The sequence below is a fragment of the Procambarus clarkii genome, chromosome 9 (assembly GCF_040958095.1).
Source record: "Procambarus clarkii isolate CNS0578487 chromosome 9, FALCON_Pclarkii_2.0, whole genome shotgun sequence".
In the NCBI taxonomy this organism is placed as follows: Eukaryota; Metazoa; Arthropoda; class Malacostraca; order Decapoda; family Cambaridae; genus Procambarus; species Procambarus clarkii.
In genome coordinates this window covers 29630497-29645048 of record NC_091158.1, presented here as the reverse complement: position 1 = coordinate 29645048, position 14552 = coordinate 29630497, and the positions used below count along the sequence as shown (strand labels likewise).

General features: G+C 48.1%; 1 protein-coding gene across 3 annotated transcripts in view; it reads left to right on the top strand.

Annotated features, from left to right (window-relative positions):
- LOC123748977 (nicotinamidase) overlaps positions 1 to 14552 on the top strand; it is a 232780-nt gene that overhangs the window by 64334 nt on the left and 153894 nt on the right. For 2 of the 3 annotated variants that reach the window (XM_069321296.1, XM_069321295.1), the window contains exon 3: positions 6174 to 6230. The exons of the other annotated variant lie outside the window; for it this stretch is intronic. In XM_069321296.1, coding sequence (XP_069177397.1) covers positions 6174 to 6230 — 57 coding nt within the window. The remainder of the gene's footprint in view (positions 1 to 6173; positions 6231 to 14552) is intronic. 3 annotated transcript variants of the gene reach the window in all.

The window sequence follows — 14552 nt, the reverse complement described above, 5'->3', positions numbered from 1 at the left end:
GGAATTCTATGATAAAATAACGAGGATAAGACAGGACAGAGATGGTTGGGCAGACTGCATATTTCTGGACTGCCAAAAAGCCTTTGATACAGTACCGCACATGAGACTGCTGTTCAAGCTCGAGAGGCAGGCGGGGGTGGGGGGAAAGGTCCTAGAATGGATAAGGAACTACCTAACAGGAAGGAGCCAAAGAGTTACGGTAAGGGGCGAGAAGTCGGACTGGCGAACATTAACAAGTGGAGTACCACAAGGATCGGTGCTGGGACCAATTCTATTTCTTGTATATGTTAACGACATGTTTACAGGCGTAGAGTCCTACATGTCGATGTTTGCGGATGATGCAAAGTTGATGAGAAGAGTTGTGACAGATGAGGATTGCAGGATCCTCCAAGAGGACCTGAACAGATTGCAGAGATGGTCAGAGAAATGGCTACTAGAATTCAACACGAGCAAATGTAAAGTTATGGAAATGGGACTAGGAGATAGGAGACCAAAGGGACAGTACACAATGAAGGGGAACAGCCTACCTGTAACGACGCGTGAAAGAGACCTGGGGGTGGACGTAACACCTAATCTATCTCCTGAGGCACATATTAATAGGATAACGACAGCAGCGTACTCTACACTGGCAAAAGTTAGAACATCATTCAGAAACCTAAGTAAGGAGGCATTTAGGGCGCTTTACACTGCCTACGTAAGGCCAGTCTTAGAGTATGCCGCCTCATCATGGAGTCCCCATCTGAAGAAGCATATAATGAAACTGGAAAAGGTTCAGAGGTTTGCAACGAGACTCGTCCCAGAGCTACGAGGGATGGGGTATGAAGAGCGCCTGAGGGAACTGTGCCTTACGACACTAGAAAGAAGGGAGAGGGGGGACATGATAGGAACGTATAAGATACTCAGAGGAATTGACAGAGTGGACATAGACGAAATGTTCACACGGAATAGTAACAGAACGAGAGGACATGGATGGAAGCTTGAAACTCAGATGAGTCACAGAGATGTTAGGAAGTTTTCTTTTAGCGTGAGAGTAGTGGGGAAATGGAATGCACTTCAGGAACAGGTTGTGGAAGCAAATACTATTCATAATTTTAAAACCAGGTATGATAGGGAAATGGGACAGGAGTCATTGCTGTAAACAACCGATGCTCGAAAGGCGGGATCCAAGAGTCAATGCTCGATCCTGCAAGCACATATAGGTGAGTACATATAGGTGAGTACACACTCACACTCACACACACACTAGCTGTACCCAGCCATGCGTTGCTATAGCTCTGCAACGCATGTGCATGCTGAGCCACAGCAACCTTCCCCTGTGCCCAGTTCTCCCCCACCATTCCCGCCCTCCCCTGTCCCCTCGTCCTCCCAATTATTCTCCATTCCCCCATCTTCTAATCCTCCCAACCATTTCCCACTCCCCATCCCCTCGTCCTTCCCACCATTTCCCCATCCCCTGTCCCCCTTGACCACCTCACCATCCTCCACTCCATCGTCTCGTCCTCCCAAACATGTCCCACTCCACCGTTTCTACCCTCTCGTTCTTTCTACCATTCCCCCCTCCCCTGTCCCCTCTTCCTTCCCTGTTCCCTCTACCTCCCCACCATTCTCCATTCCCCTGGCCTCTCGTCTCCATCAGTCACAACTCCAGGTCCGCTCGCCTTTCTCACAATTGCCCCCTCCCTTGTCTCCTCTTCCTCCCCCACCATTCCCCACTCCTCCTCTCGTCCTCCCCACCATTCCCCACTCACATGTCTAATGCATTCCCAAATGATCTGATGTTCCCATCAGACAATTGGGAACATCAAATGATCTGATGTTCCCATCACTGAAAAAATAAGAAAAAGTTAAAAAACGAAATGAAAAACAATTAATAAATAAAAAACTAAGCTATACTCACAAAATGAACGAAAAGTAAACAGAGCTCAATTCCAAGGCAGTGTCACACAAAATAATTAAATCAAAATGAAAATTAGTAGAAATCTATGAAAGTTGAATTTATCAATGCAATCGGAAACAATGAAATGTAATCGTAACATATATAGTATAGCGTGTGTTGCTCTTATGTGCAACAGATGGGGCTGTTTAAAAAAAACAATAAATAAAAAAAAAGAGCCCCTCCCCCTCACTGTCTGGCCCACCGCCACGAGGAGGCTTGGTGGACAGCTGCCAGTGTGTGATACTCCATGGGTCAGTACTGCCCTTTTGCAGCCTTATGCGCCTGCTGATGCCTTTACCAATTTTGCCAGACCCCTTTTCCTTTTCCTCATGTTTCATTGTTCTCCCCCCTCTTCTCCTATCAAATTGTCATTTCCCACCGACCTTTTGCCTGTTTTGATTATTCTTTCGACCTTCTTTTGTTTTGATGCCCGGGTGTTTGAGGGGCATACTCTTGCACCCGTAGAACTGTAGTACCCAACGTCTCGAGCGAGGGGACCCTTTTATTGTCAGTCCTCCTTTCGACGTTGAACCCACTCTCGACGGACTCACGGTTCTTAAGGTGGTGTTTATGGGGCGTATACTCACGACGCACCACTGGGGGGCCCCGACAAGATCGGCAATAGCTTCTTGTTGGGTGCCCTGCCTCTAATTGTGGTTCCATGACTGGTGTGGGGACACATTCGTGAATGAAAGTTTTTCCTCGTTTTTATGGCAGATAATGTTTCCCTTGTACCTTCTCAGGGTTGTGGGGTGGGCGACCAAGCCCCCGAGTCGGACTGTGTTGGAAGACCAGGCCCTGTAGCCCCTGTTGCATTGGGCCCCGACCTCCTGACTACCCCCCTCAGCTCCCCTCCCTCCCTCTGCGGTAGGATCGAGTTCCCAGCTCCCAGTTATGACCATCTCGTCGTCTGGCACGGCTCCGTCTCTCATTGACTACTGCGCCTTTTACCACCTCTCTCTCTGGGAGTTCTCAACGCCGTCCCCGTCACGGCCGCACTCGCACGATCCCTTCACATAATAATACTTTCCACGCCTTGTTTGGTCCCACTACGTGGGCTAAATACTTTGATCTCCACCATCTGGATTCTTCTACTCCTGATGATTTCTTCCTCCATAAACACCTTGTTGATTCAGTAGATGCCTCTGTTACTTTTAACTCTGCCAGTTACGGTACGCGTGTCGTCGCTGCTCCTTCTCGGGATGCAGCTACTCGCTTAGCCACTTTGTCCTGCATTGGAGAGACCCCTGTTCGAGTCTCCAAAAACACTTGGTTAAATGACAGTGTTGGCACTGTTCTCCTCCTGCACCATGTTGCAACTGGTGTTCGGGACCTCAAAGATTGCCATGAGGATATTAAACATATCCTCGAAGCCCAAGGCCATTCTGTCCTCCAGGTAGACACGTTTACTCGACCCCCTCGTGGTCGTCGCCGTCAGCCCCTTCGAGTTGTAAAAATCATCTTTGATAGTAGGACCCTTCCACCCTCTGTTATTCTTGCTGGTGCCAGATGCTCCGTTCAGGAGTACATTCCCTCTCCTAGACTTTGCAGTAAGTGTTCGAAGTAAAGGCACGATGTTCTCAAATGCACCAGTACTGTGTATCTGTGCCCCTTGTGTGGGGACGATAATCATTCTAAGTCTGAGTGCACTTCTCCCCAGGCTCGCTGCCTCAATTGCGGTGAAGCCCACCTTACCTTATCACGCTCGTGTATGCACTACAAACTCGAGGAAGCCGTCCTCAACTTGAAGCACCGTGATCGTCTGTCTTTTCCTGAAGCGAGACGCCAAGTTCGTCGTCTCACCCCTTCTCAAGATGTATTAAAATACAAAAGTACTTAAGGAAATTCCTGTTTCATTTTCCCTCCGTGGTCTGACATTGTCATATATATATATATATATATATATATATATATATATATATATATATATATATATATATATATATATATATATATATATATATATAATAATATAATATAATATAATATATTTTAGTATATTTTGGTAGCAGTCTTTCTTGTAAACATACGTTTTTAAATATGACCAAAAAAGTAAGATTAATAATTCTAACACGAATCTTCTCTTATATTTGTTTTTACAGTCGATGGTAATTGAAAAATCACTTCTCCAAAATTCATTTTTATTTCTAGCCTGAAGCGATGCTTGAATGCGTTTTGTAATAACTAAAGTCTTTGAAAATGTAATAAGTTAACACACACACACAACTGCAACCAGAAAACACTAAACAGAGTTTTACTTATGCTAATACTTAAACAGCTTGTCTTATCTCCTCCCCCAAATGCGAGTATATATGTTTCAACAGTTTTAGATGAGGTGAACAAACTTTTGACCAACACAAGACAGAATACGGAATATTGGGTATTAATAGGATAAATGAGAGGGTAGAATGGAAGTAACTGCAAAGGGCCGATTGGCCCATACTTCCTATTGATACTTCTATATTGGTATTGAGTCTTGAAGTGGTAGAAGATAGTTGTGCATTAATTGGCTGTTGATTGCTGGTGTTGACTTTTTGATGTGTAGTGTCTCGCTGATGTCAAACCGCCTGCTATAAATCTATCTATCGATGATTTCTGTGTTGTTTAAGATTTCTCTGGTGATGGTCTGGTTGTGGGAAGAGATTATATGTTTCTTAATGGAGCCCTGTTGCTTATGCATTGTTAATCGCCTGGAAAAAAAAAGAGTTGTTGTTGTCTTGCCTATATATTGAGTTCTTTGAGGCATACAGTCCCCAAGTGGGCATTTGAAGGCATAGACGACATTGGTCTCCTTTAAGACGTTCTGCTTTGTGTCTGGAGAGTTTTTCAGGAGTAGGCTGGCCGTTTTTTTGGTATATTTTTTGGTTTATTGTTTACACCCAATTTTGTTAACCACTAATCATTACTGTCAGTTACTGCCAGTTCTGAATAACATATCAATGACTCAGGGTGGGATCTTATAAAAGGCACGAGGCCACATACAGTGTTTGATATAAAGAACCCGGTTATTGGATACCCGAGGACGTAACAAACGCCCATCGCTGACCTCACCAAAGCCCATCGTTAACATCCCCAACAATCACAGTTACCATTAAAAAAAATAGTTGCATTAGCTAAGATGTGCTTGTATGGACCACCAATGTATTTTGATAATTTCATTTCTGGCCAAGAAAATATTTTGAGCATTTGTCCCGTCTATATATTGTGTATAATTATAATTACTACCATAAGGAAGCTCATTTCTTTGGTACATTTTGAGCTTCCTTTAATCACAATCTGGCAATTCTAAGCATTATTTTGTAATTTGTAAGTCACCGAAGACAACGCAAACCTGCGTAAATATTGTGAGAGGTGCTAAGTAGTACTTATTTAGTTTTATTTGACTAAATAGGAAACACAATACTTGGTCATAAGTAAATAACACTCGGTTGGAAGGGGATGCAAATTAAGTTAATTGAATGGGATATTGTTCAGAATTTATGATGCGGTATTTTGGTAGATAAAATACGTATCTCATATCTCCAGTTCTGAGCTTGTGCTTACATGTCATCCTTGTTTGTAATCCAGTCTTGTTGAAAGTTTCTCGCACAGTTTACATATGCACTTATAAACATTAAGAAGCAAATTATTTCAACATTTTACAAACAAAAATTTAAAAAAATATAATATCTCTTACGATAAAATATATTACTTGAGTACAATGCATTTTGTATTTCATGTTCCATACAGTGACAAATAAATGACATTTCAGTAACCTGGGAAAAACATGAAGCCAAAAATTTGTTAGTCTTGTCTTAAATGACTCGCATAGTAAGCTCACTTATACTTAAACAGGTGAATATTAGATATATAATGAGAGGTTTATATACAAAAAAAGATGCCTCAATAGAACACTCACTCCACCACAGCTTCTTTGTCACGTAAGGGCTGAGAGTGGAGCTTCTGGCTTAGTAAGTGAAACTTATTTATTCCGAACATTACTTACTTTTGACCTCTTGTTTGGTCATGTTCTTGACTACTTTACTCGCTGTAGGATATGTAGACGTGTGATGTCAACAGTTATTACTACGACGGTTTTTTGATAGTCGTCAATATTTACATCTTTACTATCTTTATTATTACTGATATTACCATTACCATGAGAACCATCACTGTCATCACTATCGTCAAAAAAACATCCTTGATTTCACTAACGGTAAATGGATTTTATGTATTGATGATACATGATGTGTTTCAGGATCAGGTCATCGACAGTGATGAGTTCCACTACTGCTGGCAGCAATGGATCACAACGGTGAGTAGCTGTCGCCCACATTATTAACCTCCAGCCAATCTTGTCACCCACATTATTGACCCACACCCAAGCTTGTCCCCCCACATTATTGACCCCCACCCAAACTTGTCCCCCACATTATTGACCCCCACCCAAACTTGTCCCCCACATTATTGACTCACACCCAAGCTTGTCCACCCACAATATTGACCCACACCCAAGCTTGTCCACCCACAATATTGACCCACACCCAAGCTTGTCCACCCACATTATTGACCCCCACCCAAACTTGTCCCCCACATTATTGACCCACACCCAAGCTTGTCCACCTACATTATTGACTCACACCCAAGCTTGTCCACCCACAATATTGACCCACACCCAAGCTTGTCCACCCACAATATTGACCCACACCCAAGCTTGTCCACCCACAATATTGACCCACACCCAAGCTTGTCCACCCACATTATTGACCCACACCCAAGCTTGTCCACCCACAATATTGACCCACACCCAAGCTTGTCCACCCACAATATTGACCCACACCCAAGCTTGTCCACCCACAATATTGACCCACACCCAAGCTTGTCCACCCACATTATTGACCCACACCCAAGCTTGTCCCCCACATTATTGACCCACACCCAAGCTTGTCCACCCACATTATTGACCCACACCCAAGCTTGTCCACCCACATTATTGACCCACACCCAAGCTTGTCCACCCACATTATTGACCCACACCCAAGCTTGTCAACCTACAGTATTGACCCACACCCAAGCTTGTCCACCCACATTATTGACCCACACCCAAGCTTGTCCCCCACATTATTGACCCACACCCAAGCTTGTCCCCCACATTATTGACCCACACCCAAGCTTGTCAACCTACATTATTGACCCACACCCAAGCTTGTCCACCCACATTATTGACCCACACCCAAGCTTGTCAACCTACATTATTGACCCACACCCAAGCTTGTCCCCCACATTATTGACCCACACCCAAGCTTGTCCACCCACATTATTGACCCACACCCAAGCTTGTCAACCTACATTATTGACCCACACCCAAGCTTGTCCACCCACATTATTGACCCACACCCAAGCTTGTCAACCTACATTATTGACCCACACCCAAGCTTGTCCCCCACATTATTGACCCACACCCAAGCTTGTCCACCCACATTATTGACCCACACCCAAGCTTGTCAACCTACATTATTGACCCACACCCAAGCTTGTCCCCCACATTATTGACCCACACCCAAGCTTGTCCACCCACATTATTGACCCACACCCAAGCTTGTCAACCTACATTATTGACCCACACCCAAGCTTGTCCACCCACATTATTGACCCACACCCAAGCTTGTCCACCCACATTATTGACCCACACCCAAGCTTGTCCACCCACATTATTGACCCACACCCAAGTTTATAGCCTATAGACTGCAAAATGTTACCCTAGGCTACTAACATCAGTAATTGTTCAGTATTATGAGCAAAACAACTACAAGCCCGACAAGGCTTAACCAGGCAGCCATTATGGATACTGCAGGAAGAATGAAAAGAACTCTTATAGGACTTAAGAGTCACTTAACAAGACAGATTAAGAAATGTAAAGATTTGTCACTGTTACGGCCCTAATGGGATGCAACCGGGTTCTTCTCTGATGGTATTAGAGTTTGGGTATCCGGCCCTAAGTTAGTAGGGGCTTTCAAGGGGTGAGCTCCGTAATGCAAGAAAAATAAACAAGGGAGGTACATTAAATACACAAGTTTATTACTTTCTCTATATATAATTCTTCTCCCACCACCATATATAAATAAACGTCACAAACGGGAAATATTACTACACAATTTACATCTTCGTCTCCCTCTGAAGACGCTGAATACTTGGTGACGCTCACTCCATTTAGTCTTGCTTGATTTCCTATTCTGTGGCACTACCCTCTGCAGGTACCAAGAAACCACGATGAATCTACCCTGGCCACAGGCCAGCCAAATCACAATTCCACTGGGTGCCTCGTCGTGATGGCCCACAACCACAGTCCACCCTGTAGCTAGCCGGTACCCTGCTAGCTAGCAGGTATCAGCCTCGCTGTTAGGCCACTTCACGACGTATACTAGGGTTGCGAGCCCTAGGCAGGAGCCTCGTGTAACTTGCTGGTTACTCTCCTCGTTCGGCACCACAGTCAGACGTCTCTTCCACCAGCCAGCCCCGGGTACGGCGAATCCCGTCACTGCCACTCCTCAGGCAGACAATTGAACACTCTGCGGTGCTCGTCCGGCGGCGGCTCACTGCTTTTGCAAAGCAGACTGGTGAAGAGACCTTGGCTGCCTTGGGTAGACTGACTCTTCATACATTACAGCAGTCTTAGGTTGACTCTGAAAGCAGACACGTCATCAGTACTGGGACACTACATGGGACCACTAGGAAACATCACTTACTGGCTTATACACAAACGTACAGCTTCTAGCTCAATAGATGGCGCTGATGTTCTGAGCACCACCTCACCAGAGGTCAGCACTAGCTACCTCACGAGCTACCAGGACAAGAATCTAGCATGTCGAGCTGGCATATTCTTGCCACCACTACCCCCTCCCCGCTCAGCTCGTTGTCGCCGTGTGGGGGCTTAGTGGGCAACTGCCGGAGTGTGATGCTCCTTGGGACAGTCCTCTGTGCTTTCTAGCCTTGTGCTCCTGCTGCCGTCCTCTCCAATTCTGCTGGGCACCTTTTCCTTTTCCGTCTGTTTCGTTTTTCTCCCCCTCTTCTCCTATCTGCTTGCCGTTTCCAGCCGACCTTTTGCTCGTTCTGGTTCTTCCCTTGGACTTCTTCTATTTTGACGCCCGGGTGCTTGAGGAGGCATACTCTTGCACCCATAGAACTGTAGTACCCGACGTAGAGAGCGAGGGGAACCTTTTAGTGTCAATCCCCCTTTCGTCGCTGAACCCGATCTCGACGGACTGTCGGTTTCTTAAGGTGGCGTTTGTGGGGCGTATACGCACGACGCACCCCTAGGAGGCCCCAGCAAGATCGGCGATAGCTTCTTGTTGGGTGTCCTGCCTCTAATTGTGGCTCCATTGGGTGTGGGGGCACATTCGTGAATGAATTCTTCTTTTCGTAATGATGATGACCCCTGTTTCGGCTGCTTCTGGTTTACCTTCTCAGGCTCGTGGGGTGGGCGACCAAGCCCCCGAGTCGGTCCGTGTTGGAAGACCGGGCTCTGTAGCCTCCGCTGCATTGGGCCCCGACCTTGCTCCTCCTTTGGCCTCTCTGATTCCTTCCCCTGGCTCTCCTCCCTCCTCTGTGGTTGGGTCGAGCCCCAAGCCCCCAGTGGTGACTACCTCGTCCCCTGGCGCGGCTCCTTCTCTAGTTGTAACTACTGCGCCTTTTAACCCCTCTCTCTCTGGGGGTTCTCGCCGCCGTCCTCGTCACGGCCGCCCTCGCTCGATTCCTTCCAGTTCTGCTACCTATCAAGCCTTGTTTGGTCCCGCTTCGTGGGCCAAATATTTTGATCTCCTTCCTCTTGATTCTGCGCCTCCTGCCGATTTCTCCCTCCATCGACATCTCATTGATTCCGTGGATGCCTCCATTACTTTCAACCCCACTCGTCTCGGTACACGTGTCGTTGCTGCTCCTTCTCAGGATGCTGCTTCCCGCTTGGCTGCCTTATCCTGCCTTGGCGAGACCCCCGTTCGGGTCTCGAAGAACGCTCGGTTGAATGCCAGTGTTGGCACTATTTTGCTCCCGCCCCATGTTGCGACCGGTGTTCGGGACCTGCGCGACTGCCACGATGATATTCGACATATCCTTGCTGCCCAGGGCCATTCTATTCTCCAGGTGGACACGTTTACTCGTCCCCCTCGTGGTAGTCGCCGTCAACCCCTCCGGGTTGTGAAGATTACCTTTGATGGTAGGACCCTTCCACCCTCTGTCATTCTTGCTGGTGCCAGGTGCTCTGTCCAGGAGTACATTCCTTCTCCTCGGCTCTGCAACAAGTGCTGGAGGTTTGGGCATGGTGCCCTCCGCTGCTCCGGGACTGTTTCTCTCTGTCCTTTGTGTGGTGGCGAAGGTCACTCTAAGTCGGAGTGCACTTCTCCCCAGGCTCGTTGCCTCAACTGCAGTGAGGCCCATCCTACCTTCTCCCGTGCGTGTGTCCATTACAAGCTTGAGGCAGCCATCCTCAACTTGAAGCACCGGGAGCGTTTATCTTTTCCTGAGGCGAGACGCCAGGTTCGCCGGCTCCTGCCTTATGCTAATATCTCTTATGCTCGCGTGTTGCGCTCTTCCTCTCCTTGTCCTTCCCGCCTTCCTCAGACTCACAACCGTTTCCGGGCCTTGGACCCTGATGCACCCACTGCCCCCTCCTCTGTTCCTTTGGGTTCTCTCCCGAAGGATCCTCCTCCTGGTCCTCTGTCTGGGGTTCCCCTTCCTTCTACCCGGTCTGTCGTGTCTCCTGTGTCTTCTTCCTCGTCTCCCTCCGTTCCTCCTTCCCATCCTTCCCCTCCGTCTCTTGACTCTCCCCGCCGCCTGTCGGTGCGGGCTGATGTCCATCGCTCTCCAAACGGCCGTCATGTGTGCTCTCGTTCAGCTTCTCCTGTTGAGACGCTAGAATCCGTTGCCCAGTACGCAGGGACACCTGTCTCTTTACGTCAGAAGCGTAAACCTGGCTCCTCTCCTTCCTCCTCCCCGGCGGGAAAGGAGGTTTCGCTTTCTTCCTCGGCCCCTACTTCTGCCTCTCTCGCTCCTTTCCCTCCCATTTCGGTGGTTGCGCCACCTGTTCCTGCTATGGAGGTTTCTTTAGCCCCCGCTTCCCTCTCAGTTGCTGCCCTTGCCGAGGTACGCTCCCCTCTTTCTACCCCTCCTCTTCCTGCTGCTGTCCTTGCCTGCTCCTCTCCGTTGTCTCCTCCTCTTCCTCCTCCTCCTCCTCCGGACCCCGCCCGCCCACCTCTGATCTGTTCTCCCGTTTCCTTCCCTCCGTCTTTGCTCAGTTTACCCATGCCCCCTAACCCTGACTTTGCTGACCCTGATCCCGACCCTGATATTCTTTAACGTGCTCTGTTGCTCTTTCGCCTTTGTTTCTTCCTTGTTCTCTGTTTTTGTCCTTTCTCTTCTCGTCATTGTCCATTCTTCAATGGAACGTTCGAGGTTATTACGCCAATTTCCTTGAACTCCAACTTCTGATTTCGCGGTTTTCGCCCCTTTGTGTCTGTCTCCAGGAGCCGATGCTTGGTGCTCGTCTTGGTCGTTTTCGTGGCTATTCCTTTCTCCCCCCCCCCCCCCATCTGTTGCTGGGGCTTCTAATTCTTCTGCTCTTTTAATTCGTGCTGATGTTCCCTTTGTACCTTTACTTTTTCCTTCACCTCTCCATTGTTCTGCTGCTCGTGTCTTTGTGGGGAAATGGTACACTGTTTGTTCCATTTATCTCTCCCCGAGTGTCTCGCTTTCTATTCCTCATTTGAAACACCTCCTAGACTCCTTGCCGGAGCCTGTGCTCCTGCTGGGTGACTTCATTGTCGTCATTCTCTTTGGGGTGACGTTCTGACGAATACCCGGTGTCGCCTTCTTGAGCCGTTTCTCCTCTCTTCTTCCCTGCCTCTAATGAATTCTGGTGAGCCCACTCATTTGGACTCTCGGACTCGCACCCTTTCTTGTCTTGATCTTTCTCTCTGCTCTTCTTCTCTTTACTTAGATTTCACGTGGCAGGTTCTTGATGACCTCCATGGAAGTGATCATTTCCCCATCCTTGTTTCCTTTTTCTCTTTTCGCCCTTCCCTCTCTTTCCCTAGGTGGCAGTTTGCTAAGGCGGACTGGACCCTATTTTCCCTCAGTGCTACTCTCTCTGACCTCTCCCTTCTGCCTCTCTCTCACGCTCTCCTCCTTTTTCATGACACTGTCTTCAACGCTGCCCTCCGCTCTATCCCTCGCTCTTCCTCCCGGGGTCCACGGAAGTGCGTTCCCTGGTGGAATGCGGACTGTGCTCGGGCTGTCCGCTGTAAGCGTGTATCCTGGAAGAGGCACCGCCGTAGGCAGACGACCGATTCTTCTCTTTTCTTTCGGAAAGCGAGTGCGGTGGCCCGTTGGGCCATCCGTACGGCTAAACGTGAATGTTGGGCATCTTATGTTTCAACAATTACGTCCGAAACTCCTCTGGCCCAGATCTGGAAGCGTATCCGCAAGATAGCGGGTAAATTCGTTCCCGATGTTTCACCGGTCCTTCACCTCCATGATACTCTTGTGGCAGACCCGTTGCAGGTCGCTTCTGTACTGGGTTCCCACTTTTCTTCTGTTAGCTCTGGTCTTCATCTTCCCCAATCTTTTCTTCTTCGTAAACCTGTCCTTGAGTCTTGTCCTTTCGATTTCTGCACTCGTCTTCAACTTCCCTATAATGATCCCTTCTCTCTCTCTGAACTTCGTTCTGCCCTGGCCCTCTGCGGTTCTACGGCGGCGGGCTCCGATGGTATTCATTATGAGATGCTTCGCCATCTCCCTCCGTGCACGTCTCAGTATTTACTGAGTCTGTATAATCGGATCTGGGAGTCGTCGTCAGTCCCTGAGGACTGGCTCGATGCCGTTGTCCTCCCTGTTCTCAAACCGGGGTCTCTGGGTACTTCCCCTAAGGACTTTCGCCCTATTGCTCTCACAAGTTGTGCCTGCAAACTCTTTGAACGTATGGTCAACGTTCGTCTGATGTGGTTCCTGGAACACGATCACCTCCTCTCCCCTTCTCAATTTGGTTTCCGCAAGTGCCGCAGCACGACAGATGTCCTGGTGAACTTGGAAGTCTATATTTGTACTGCCTTTGCTGCGAAGACCTAAGTTGTTGCCGTCCTTTTTGACCTGGAAAAGGCTTACGACACCACTTGGAGATATCATATTCTATCTCAACTTCATTCTTTCGGCCTTCGTGGTCATCTCCCTCTCTCTCCGCAGCTTCCTCTCCCGTCGTTCCTTTCGGGTGCGCCTTGGTACCGCGCTCTCTGGCTCTTTTCAGCAATACGAAGGTGTGCCCCTGGGTAGTGTTCTGAGCACTACTCTTTTTCTGGTTGCCCTCAATGGTCTTCTTTCTTCTCTTCCTTCTGGTGTCTTCTCCGCTCTCTATGTCGATGATCTTACCCTTTGCTGTCAGGGTGATGATTCGCCTCTCCTTCAGCGCCGGCTTCAACTTGCAATTGATGCCGTGTCGTCTTGGACCACCGATCATGGCTTCAAGTTCTCTACTTCTAAGACTTCTGTTATGACTTTTACGCGGAAACGGGTTGTTCTTCGTCCCTCTTTGTCACTTTACAGTCATCCCCTTGAATACAAAGATTCCGCAAAGCTTTTGGGGTTATTCCTTGACACTCGTTTGTCTTGGTCTCCCCATATCTCTTACCTTCGTGTTGAGTGCTCTAAGGCCCTTACCCTCCTTCGGGTCTTGTCCCATACTTCTTGGGGAGCAGATAGGTGCACTCTCCTTGCTTTACATTCCTCTCTTGTCCTGTCTAAACTCGATTATGGTTGCCCTGCTTACTCGTCTGCTTCTCCTTCTACTCTTCACCGTCTTGATGCTTTGCACCATACTGGGTTGCGCCTCAGTTCTGGTGCCTTTCGTTCGACTCCCGTCCTTAGCTTGTATGTTGACACTGGCTTCCTGTCTCTCCAGGACCGCCGTGATCGCTGTCTTCGCTATCTTGCGTGGTCCTTACAACATCCTTCCTCTCGCCTCTGTCGTGCTTTAACTTTTACCCCTCCTGCGGTTCCTGTTCCTCTTCACCAGCTCCCTCTTTCTGTCCAGTTATCTCGCCTCCAGGATTCTCTTTCCGTTCGTATTTCTAATGTTTCTCCTCGCGTTGTTCCTTCTTTGCCCCCGTGGAGAGTCCCTCTTCCGCGGTTTTGTACTTCCTTGACCCATATCACTAAAGCTTTTACCCCTCCTACGGTTCTAAAACGCCTTTTCCTTGAGCACTTTTCTTCTCACTCCCGCTCCGTTTCTGTCTTCACCGATGGGTCTAAGTCGGCGGACGGTGTTGGCTACTCTGTTGTTTTTCCTGATCGCACTTATATGTGTCGCTTACCTCCGGAGACTAGCATCTTTACAGCGGAACTTTATGCTATTCTCTATGCTCTTCGTCTCCTGCCTTCTCGTTGTCAGTCCTCCTTTGTAGTTGTTGTTGACTCTCGTAGTGCCCTCATGGCTCTCGGGTCCTTTAATCCGGTTCATCCAGTAGTTGTCGAGATCCAGCATTGGCTGTTTCTTGTTCACAGTAAATTTAAGTCGGTTGAGTTATGTTGGGTTCCCAACCATATTGGCGTGTCTTTAAATGAGCGTGCGGATGCTGCCGCCAAGGAAGCTGTC